This window comes from Marmota marmota, unplaced genomic scaffold (assembly GCF_001458135.2).
Source record: "Marmota marmota marmota unplaced genomic scaffold, marMar, whole genome shotgun sequence".
In the NCBI taxonomy this organism is placed as follows: Eukaryota; Metazoa; Chordata; class Mammalia; order Rodentia; family Sciuridae; genus Marmota; species Marmota marmota.
This window is the reverse complement of record NW_026000082.1, coordinates 316,696-327,689: the sequence shown is the minus strand read 5'-3', so window position 1 is coordinate 327,689 and position 10,994 is coordinate 316,696. Positions and strand designations below refer to the sequence as shown.

Sequence of the window (10,994 nt, the reverse complement as noted above, 5' to 3'; positions counted from 1 at the left end):
TCTTCAATTCTTTCCACTCCATTCCCATCCTCTCTGCTTTACCCTTTTTTTTTTTTTTTTTTTTTTGGAGGCTTGGCAGAGCCCTCAGGATTCTGTCACTTGGAAAAAGGACTTTAGGAGAATTGGAAACAGGAATCTCAATATAGCTCAGATCAGGAAAAAAAACAAAACAAAACAAAAAAAACACCACCACCACTACCCATAACAAAAACCCCTCCCTAAATCACAGAATCAACATTGGATTAAGCCTGAAAAGATACTAAGCCTCCTATCTCTAGCACCTGAATCATACCAGAGAGGGCTCTTCAAAAACTTTTCTTAAAACAGCAAAAATACTAGGAAGGGTGCAGGGGAGCAAGATATGTCCAAGTGTAATCATAGGTTATTTTAAGAATACAGTTCTATTAGTGATTTTCTTCAAAGCACAGTCTGTCAATATTAACTGACATCATTTTCAAACAAAGTGAAATCTAATGAATAGCTCCTGTAAATATGGGATTTGTTTGTTTACTTTGGGCACTTTAGATTGAGCCCTGGGGCACTTAACCACTGAACCACATCCACAGCCCCTTTTTTGGGGGGTGAGAGGGACAGGGTCTCACTAAATTACAGAGGCTGGCTTTGAACTTGCAATTCTCCTGTCTCGGCCTCCTGAGTTGTTGAGATTACAAGTGTGCCCCACTATGCCTGGCTGTTAAGTTTGGTTTATATATTAAATACGAAAAAAGTATCTACAATCTCTGATTCTACTTACTGACTAGTGGAAGAAAACTAAAAGAAAGGTAAGCAATGAAGTCATAATTTGCATTTTGAAGAGAAAAAGTGGGGATATATTAGATAATATACTTTCCTTGCCAAAAGCTAATGAACACATTATAATGGAAATATTTAAATAGGAGTCAGGATACCTAAATTAAAATCCCAACTCTGCAAAGAATTTGAGTGCTAATTGGCTGAATAAAGCATATTATATATCTCCCTAGCCTTGTAATAAAATGGGGACTAAAGAGAAAATTTATTACAAATGAAATGTGAAAGCAATTAGAAATTACTAAAAATGTCAAGAATACCATTGACATCATTGTCATATAGTCTAATAAAATGGTACCACTTAAAAAACTTGAACCAAGACTATATAATTAACCAGAACTACCTGTTACAATAACTCCACTAGAACAATTTTCAAGATGTTCCTTTTGATACATATTAGAAGATTCATGTTATAATATTTCAACACATTCAGATACCTAGGAGGTTTTCTTTAAATAACCTGAAATGTGAAAAAAGATAACCTAACTTTTATTTATTTACTTCTTTATTTTATAGCTTTATTGAGATATGATTAATACATTAAAAAACTATATATTATTTATTTATTTAATAGTTTTACTGAGGTGTGAGCGATACGTAAACGCCTACATCTTTCAATTATTTATTTTGTAGCTTTATATATATAAAACCTACATACATTTAATGAATACAAATTTATGATATACATACACCTCTGATACTATCACCAAAATCAAGGTAGTGAACTTCTCCATCAGTTCTAAAAGTGCCCTGTGTGCCTTTGCCTTTTATTTTCTTTTTGTAGTAAGAATACTGAACATGAGATCTTCCCTCTTAATACAATTTTAAGTGTCCAACACTACATTAATATAGGTGCTACAATGTCAATACATATCTATGATTTATATATTGTGATAACTTCATACCCACTGAACATCTCCTCCTCTTTCTCCCTCCTCCCATTTCCTGACAACCATCATCCTATTTTCTGTTTCTGTAAAAACAGTCAAACAAGTGGAGTCATGCATTATTTGTCCTTCCATGACTGACTTATTTCACTGAGCATGATGTCTTTCAGGTCCATCCAGGATAATGGAAATGATAGGATTTTCTTGGTTTAAGGCTGAATACTATTTCATTTCACATTTTTAAAATCTATGTATCAGTGAAAATTTGGGTTGTTTCCATATCTTAGCTACTATGAATAATGCTGGAATGAACACGAGTACAGATTTTTCTATGAGATCCTGATTTCAATTCTTGTGGATGTATGCCCAGGAGTGGAAGTGCTAGGTCATATGGCATTTCTACTTTTAATGTTTTGAGGATCCTCCATACTGTTTTCCATGGCAACTGAACATTTCCACCCATATTCTGTGGATTCCAATTTCTCCACACCACTGCTAACACTAGTCTTTTGTTTTTTGATAGTAGCCATTCTTAAAGGTATGAGATGGTACTACACTGTAGTTTTGATCTGTGTTTCTCTGATATTGGTGATGTTAAGCACTTTTTCCTATACCTGCCAGTCATTTGTATGTCTTCTTTGAAGAATGTCTTTGCCCAATTTTTAATCAGGTTATGTTTTTGCTATTGAGTTATGTGAATTTCTTAAGTATTTTGGAAATTAACCCTTTATCAGCTACATGGTTTGCTAAGTCTTTTGTCCCATTCTGTGGGTAGCTTTATCCCTCTGCTGTCTCCTTTACTGTGCCAAAGCTTTTTCATTTAACGTAGTCCCAATTATCTATTTTTGCCTGTGCTTTTAATGCCAGATCCATGAACTCAAGACCAAGGTCATGAAGTACTGTCCTTATTCTCTTAGGGATTTTACAGTTCCAGGTCTTATGCTTAAGTCTTTAAACCAATTTGAGTTGATTTCTGTATACAGTGTAAGATAAGAGAGTGATTTCATTATTTTGCATGTGGATATCCAATTTTGCCAACACCATTTATTGAAAACATTATCCTCTCCCCACTGTATGCTCTTGGCATCTTTGTAAAAAATCAATTGATCACAAATATGTGGGTTAATTTCTGGGAACTCTATTTTGTTCGCACAGAAGGCTTTATGCCAGAACTCTATTTATTAAATTACTTCAGCTTAGTAATAAATTCTGAAATCAGGAAATGTGGTACCTCTATCTTATTCTTTCTCAAGACAGCTTTGGCTGTTCTTGGGTCTTTTGATACTCTGTATGAATTTTAGGACTTTTTTCTATTCTGTAAGAAATGCCATTTGGATTTGATGGGAATAGCACCTAAATCTGTGCACTGCTTTGAGTAGTATGGGCATTTTAACAATATTAAGTCTTGAAGAAAGAATATACAATATCTTTCCAATATCGCATGGAGGGGTTGGGGGGGGGGGGTCTTTGATTTTTTTTATCAATGTACCATAGTTTTCAGTGTGTAATAAATATTTTGCTTTCTTGGTTAAATTTATTTATAAATATTTTATTCTTGATGCTATTTTAAATAAAATTGTTTTCTTAATTTCTTTTTCAGATGGTTTAATATATAGAAATACAATAGTTTTTTGTGTATTGATACCTAACCTTTCTATCTTACAGGAGATTTGAGTGGCAGAGATCTGAAACAGAAGTTCTTACTTCATTTTGGCCATTATATCATTTATTTCAAGGAAGACAAAAAGAAAACCAACTCATCCCTGAGTTGGGTCTATATTTGTGTCACATGATCCTTTAATTCAGATTTTTAAAAATGAAATTCAGGGCACACTCAGAACAGATTCTCCATTTTACTCCATCCTGACCCTTCCTCATATATATTCATGAAATACTAAGACCGATATTAAGGAGTGAATGGGTACTTTACATTTATCATTGTTTCACTCTAACATCTCTAAAGAAATAGTTATTTTCATTCCCAACACATAAGAAAACAAACTCAGAAGGGATAAACAATTTGCTCAAAGTCACAAAGAAGGTAAGCATCAATGCAACTCCAATCAAGGTCTCAAACTCAACCTCTTAAAATATTCATTCTTCAGTTATCTATATACTATACCAATCCTCCTACCAACCCCTGATCCTTCAAATAACAAATGATTTTTCCTCTAAAAGACAGACAACAACAGTGGCAAATACATTTCAGGGAAAGGCTAAAAATGATTTGTTAACCTGTTAGTAATATTAGTGTTAATTTTGATTCATCAGGAAGATAGAATAGTTATTATCATTGGTTTACATTTTAAGAACTAAAAGATAAGAGAAGTTAAACAATTTGCTGCATGTTAAAAAGATATTACCTATACTACTAGAGATCCTTACAGTTCCCAAAGTGCTTATTTACCAATCCATACAGAATTCAGAAAGCAATTATTCATTAAGCAACTATCAGGACTCATCCTAGAAGCTTGAAAAACATCAGTGAACAATAAAAGCAGAGATTTCTATCCTCATGGAACTTACATTCTAGCAGGGGAGACAGAAATAGTAAATACAAGTAAGCAAATTATACATGATATTAGATGGTGATGCTCTGGAAAAGATAAGTAGAAGAGGCAGGGTAAAAGGATGTTAAAAGAAAGAAAGGAGTGTTAAAAGAAAGAACATTGCGCTTTAAAATAAGGTGGTCAGTGTGGATTTACTTGAGAAGGTAACATTTGGGCAAAAATTTACAGACATAAAGGAATAAGGCATGCAAATGTTCCAGGCAGAAGAAAAATCTAGTCCAGCAGCCATAAAGAGAGAGCATGCTCAACATTCTAGAGAACAACAAGAGGTTTAAGTGGATGAAGTGGAGTAAGAGAGAAGGTAAGAGCTCAAGTTAGAGAGGTAAAGAGGGGATAGATCTTACAGGATCTAGTAAGGACTTAGAAAGCTAAGGTAGTTATTGGGAGAATTGAAAGAATGATCTAATTACCTTTGATAAGCCTACACTGACTATTCTGTTGAGAATTGACTGGGAAGAGGAAGGTTCATGAGTCAAACCAGGCATACAAGTATTTAACACTAGGGTAAAAATCTAGACCAGAGATGCTGAGGTTAAATGATGATGAAAGTAAGGCAGAAGGTGAGAAGTGATCCTTTGCTGGATATTTTCTGAAGATAAAGCCAACAAAATTTGCTAACAGACTGGACATTGGATACAAGATAGGAAAGTCAAGGATAACTCCAAAGTTTTTGAATTGAGCATCTAGAAGGATAGCATCTCCAACAACCAAGATGATAGAGACAGTGGGTGGAGGAGAAGTGGAGGAAATAAAAGGAACTCAGTTTTGGACAGGTCAGCTAGATATGTCAAGTAGGCTGTTAAACAAATTTAATTTTAGAACAGGGGTCTGTCCCAAATACAAACGTGATAATTTTTAGGCATATAACTAACATTTAAAACTGTGAAATTCAAATTGCCAAAACTAGAAATGATTTTTCATAAATACCTGAACTGATAAAGATTAAGTAAGATCTAAAGAAAGTTACTGATATATACAAATCAATTGTAACAGGGCTGGTATTCTTTTTTTTTTTTTTTAGTTACAGAGGGACACAATATCTTTATATATTTATATGTGGTGCTGAGGATCGAATCCAGTGCCTCACACGTGCAAGGCAAATCTCTACCACTGATCCACAACCCTAGCCCAAGAGGTGGAATTCTTTAGCTCTTAATTTTTGAGAATGCTTCACTGCCAGCTAGTATAATTAAACAACTGTCCTTTGAAAGCTAAATAAAGGGAGTTTACCTACCAGAAAAGATTTCCTAAATACTGTGCACAGAATATGGAATTATTTTCTCCCTTTTCCTCAAAAAGCATTATGTAGAGACATTAAATATTTAGCACAATGTAAGCATTCCATAAATATTATTTAATAAGTAAATAAATTTGCCATTAAATAACACAAGCTTACTGTGACATTATTTTGAGTATCTAAACCTTATTTGTCAATGAGGTTATATTTAATTAAACATTTTTACTTACCTGATATTTAAGCCAATGAAATTTGTCCATGTGAAAATATAATCTCCACCAAAGACCATTCCAATGTAAGTTATTAATATATTCTAAAAAGAAAAAAAGTGATACATTGTTACATAGGTTTAACCAAGTTTTTTAAATGTACATATAAACTCATCTATGCTGTGACCTTAAATACCCTTAAAATACAAAAACAAACAAACAGTAACAACATAAACCCATTAACCCTAAAGTGAGTGTAGTATGAACAAGGACACCAGTAAGAAGTCAATGACATTAGCCTGTTCCCAAATTATTTCTCCAGAAGTAAATGCTTGTAGATCATTAACAAGATTATCAAACTTTCCCTGCCTTGTGGGATGGCTGACAGATGGCTTTTTACTCTGATTGGGATAACTACTGATTATGAGAGAAAGAATAAAGAATGAAAGAATGCTAACATGCAAACATCTTTCCTCTTCTTTTAAAAAGGAAAAAGGGGATGATGGGAACTTTGCCAACATGAAGACTATTATTAGAGAAATTTTCCTTGCTATCTTCAATAACACATGGGAAGTCATTTTGAAGTATTATATCTAAAATCACTTCTGACACTCCTAGGTATAAACATCCAGCTCTCTTTAATTATCTTCAGATTAAAAAAGCAGAAAACAACTTTCTAAAGTTTAAACTATCATTCAATTCCTTTCAAATATTCCTTCTTTTATATTCATAAGTTACTGCTTCCCTCTCTTTTGAAACTACCATAAATTGTCAATGTAGCAACATTCCTGGATCAGGCCGAAAGGCCAGGACTTGGTTATAGCTTGGTGGTAGACTGCTTGCCTAGCTAAGGCAATTGGTGCAATCTTCAGTAGTGAAAAAAACAAAAACTAAAAACAAAACTTCAAAATAACTTTCATAAGAGTGCTCTTTCAGAGAGCATTCAAAATTACACCAGCTTCTTCTAGGTCTAAGGACAGTGACAGCAAGTTACCTTACAGCAGGGTTTTTTTTCCTTGTATTTGTAGATAGACATCAGGACTTTATTTTATTTGTTTATTTTTATGTGTGCTAAGGATCAAACCCGGTGCATCAGACCAAGCGCTATGCCACTGATCTACAGCCCCAGCCCTAGAGCAGATTTTCTTACTGAAGGATAAAATATATGTATTTTGTAATAGTAAACAAGGCCAATAGGTATGCCGGAAAAGTAAATAACAGGACCTCTTTGAATACAAAGATCCACGGAGAAAGTGAATTAATTTGCATAAACTGTCCAGGAAACTTCAGAAAGGAGGGGGGCCTACCGAGAGCACAACTTGCTGCTCAAAATCAGAAAAGTTGTAGGTATATATTAGGGTATCTTAAGCAACATTTGCTATCAGGAGGACACCAACCTCTCCCAGACAGAATGTTACAGGAAGCACAGAAGAGTATACTGTGAGCTCAAAACTAAGACTGTAATTCTCCAACTTTAGTGTATCTGAGAATTACCTGGAAACCTTGTTAAAAATGAAGATTTCCAGGTTATACTCTACAGATTGTGATTTAGTTTATCTGGAGTAGGCCTGGGGATTCCTTTTTTAACCAGAAATACTAAGTGATTTTCCTATCACACCTCACCAAAGAGAAATGAGGAATCTGACAGAGGGTTTGTGAAGTTGGGATCCTTAAGAACAGAAAGAGGCTTAAAGCCTCCTGAAAGAACAGCTGAGCAGAAAAGCTAGTAAAAGAAAAGCAGAAAAGTTAATGAAAGAAGCACCACTGTAGCTTTGGTAGATTCTAACTCCCATCTATTAGCTCTCCTTCAACAGTGAGACCATGCAGCAGTGAGGAGCAAAAGCAATTAATCCGGCAATACAGTTTTTCCCTCAAAGGTCTGAAATAAATCTGCTCCCTTGGGACTGAGTAAATCCTTGGTTACTTAATTATATCAAAAGAATATATCAAAATTATATCAAAAGTATACCAAAAGAAAAGTATGGACACACATTAGGTATCACTGTGTGTGTATCCCATGTTCACAACAGTAAAGTACACACTAAGAAATTCCAAGCAAGTCATTTAATTATTTAAACCAAACATAGGCTTTCCTACCCCATCCTTCTCCTTAGCTAAAACATGGTACCAAATGCCCTATCTCCTATGTTCTTAACTGCTCTTATTCTAAAGATACAAGCCATCCACTTTGCTCTTGAAGCATCACTATGCAAAACCAAAACACAGCAGAGAGCTATTTTGAGGGGCTAAAACTATCTCAGTCAGCCCAGTCCCTTGTCTTTAGCTTTCTGGGAGAATTCACACAATTGACTTGTTATAGCTTAATTTAGAATTCTATTCATGTCAAACACTCTAATTTCATGATGTGAAGCTACAGACTTTGGAAAATTATAATCCAATCTGATTTCTAACAGGAGATTGGGCAGGCCTCATTCCACTGGGGGTGCAGAACACCAGGGATGGGCCCCACTCCACTGGGGGCATGTTTTACTTAGTAGTCAGTAAAAATGTTACCTCTACTGATGACTATTGAAGCATCAGAAAGGAAGCCACCAAAGTAACCATCCTCTTCTTCCCAAATGATCATGGACTTACCTCCCTGTCTTGTCTTTTTTAGAAAGTAAACCCACTTGGCTAATTCAGATATGCCATGACCTCCTTGATGTTAAAGAGCTAGAATCACAAAGTCAGATGAAAGAGGCCTCAGGCTTCAGTGAACTTTAGCTCAATACTCAACTTGGCTCTCTTGACTGAAGACAAATGAGTCTCCCTCAAATAAAACAGTTCAGGAGGAAGTAACATTACTGAAAATGTCAGACACAATTTTTAAAAGTGGGTCATATAAGGTCTGGCTCAGTCACAGGAAAAGCACCCTTGATTAGCTTTTGGCCAGCACCTCTTCACACAGAACACCAGAACTCAGTGAAACAGAGCAGTTCTTACTTCGGTTAATGGGATGGGCCTATCACTACTAAGCTATTCATCTGCCCTGTCACAAATAGCCTAAATTTTCTTTCTTCCTCTACTCTAAGATAATACATTTTCCTTTTCCCGCACTCCTCAGAGCTAAGTTGCCTGCAAGCAGACCAGGCCCTTCCTGAATTCTTAAAAACTGTTAGAAATGCAACACAACCCATCAAAACTAATAAGATAGAACAGGAAATAAGGATTATGGGACTTAAGAACATAAAAAGATTATTATTTTAGAGGATCAATAATCAAAAAAAAGCACATACCAAAAAGATACCAGTATTTTTTTTTTCAACTTACCTTAATACAGCCAACTATTGTAGTTGTAAGAGCAGAATTATACTGAGTGCAGAGCACTGTGGCATACATCAAGATGAACCTAAGGTGAAGAAGGAAAAGGTACATCATAATGAAGACCCAGTGCTTACTTTAAAATAATCTCTAGCCAAGAGAAATAGCCAGTATTGGCCATGCTAGCTCATTCTAGTCACCGAGCAACTGTGAGCTTTCTTCACCTCACTGTTGTTACACTGAAGCTTCAGATTTTTTAAGACTTCTAAAGAGAAACACACATCCGTTTCCTGTCCTGGTGTTTTTCGAATCCCCTCAACAAAACCATGAAACTATTACTTATAATGATGAGTATTCTTTAGCAATCATGCTTCCTACTATCTCACCTAAGCTAGACAGAAAGCTCAGATCTCACAACCCTACCTCACTTGTATACCTCTCATGAGGACAATGTGACCTCTGGACAGGATGAAGGCAAGAGGGATTCTTAAGGATGGAAGAAAATCAAACTGGAACTACTTTAAGAGGGGATACAGGCTCCCTCAATAACTAAGTAGCAGCACTTGGAAATCCTAGGTTTCCATTGAGGCTTTTGAGCTGACTTAATCCTAGGGAAGCATGTCATTATATTCTGAAGCACCTGCTCACTATGTGCCAGGTCCAGTCACAGATGAGCTGACTGGCTAAGGGAAGGACACATTATAGAAACATGAAAGTGAGGAGAGAAGCATGTTTGCAGATACTCTTTGCCTTTTACATCTTCTCTTCTAGACAGAAGACAACATGGTAGAGAGAAGTCAATTAGCCCCAAAGTCAAATGCAGCCTTGCCATCTACTGCTTGTGCAAACTTTGATAATTAATTTTTAAGCTTGCTTTCTCATAGGTAAGAGAACAACAACATGTGTCAAACTGTCAATGTATAGATAAAATAATGCATACTGAAATATAATGATGCTTATTATATACAAGGCCAATGGATAAATATCAGCTCTTTTCTTCCTCTAACATGACTTTGGGATCAATTCAGCAGCCTTAAGAGCACACTCCCAGGTGGTACTATGAAACCACTGAGTCTGGAATTGATTATCCTAAGCTGACACACTCAGGAGCCCAAACAGATACTGGGAAATGAGGCAAATGAACTCCTGAACAAATTTCTCTAATCTATGTCTCTAGGAAAACTATCTGCTAACAAGGTGATAAACACTCACCCCATCACACAGGAGAGGGTGAACTGTAGAAGAAAGAGGGTGTCGGCCCAGCCTTCAAACTCCATTGCCTGTAATATGCAAGGAAGCATTAGATTTTAGAGCAGGCCCTCAGAAGGAGCTCATTCGTTCATTAATGAAAATCCTTTTATGTGTGTACCCCCAACATGCACATGCACGCGCACGTGTGCGTGCACACACACACACATACACAGGCATGCATTTCCCTGCATCACTCCCAGGATAGAGTGATGTTCAAGTTTCAAATATACCAAACTGAACCAACGAAAAATTTTAAAAGACATCCTACTTTCTAAAATGTAATGTGGGGAGATTTTATACTTCTCCCTACTGGTGCAAAGAAATAATTATTTCCTTAAGGCACACGTCCACATCTGGCTAAACTCAGCTATTCTCCCAGATGGCTGTTAATGTACTAGCGTTAAAGGTTTTCTCCAACATTAAAACACATTTCTAGCCAGGTGCAGTGGCGCACACCTGTAATCCCAGCAGCTAGGGAGGCAAAGGCAGGAGGATTGTGAGTTCAAAGCCAGCGTCAGCAATTTAGTGAAGCACTAAGCAACTCAGTGAGACCTTGTCTCTAATAAAATACAAAACAGGGTTAGGGATGTGGCTCAGTGGTCAAGTACCCCTGAATTCAATCCCAGGTATAGAAGTAATTATACAAATACACCTAAGGTCTACTCCGGGAGATTTATTGTTCATATATATATATGACATGATATAATATATTTTATATATATATATATATATATATATATATATATATATATATATATATATATATCAC

At 35.8% G+C, this 10,994-nt stretch overlaps 1 protein-coding gene across 2 annotated transcripts in view; it reads right to left on the bottom strand.

Moving 5' to 3' along the window:
• Slc35d1 (solute carrier family 35 member D1) overlaps positions 1-10,994 on the bottom strand; it is a 45,467-nt gene that overhangs the window by 15,718 nt on the left and 18,755 nt on the right. For both annotated transcript variants that reach the window (XM_015484887.2, XM_048815176.1), the window contains exons 8-10: positions 10,187-10,254; positions 8,984-9,062; positions 5,735-5,817 (exon numbers count right to left, since the gene is read on the bottom strand). In XM_015484887.2, the coding sequence (XP_015340373.1) occupies positions 5,735-5,817; positions 8,984-9,062; positions 10,187-10,254 (230 nt within the window). The remainder of the gene's footprint in view (positions 1-5,734; positions 5,818-8,983; positions 9,063-10,186; positions 10,255-10,994) is intronic.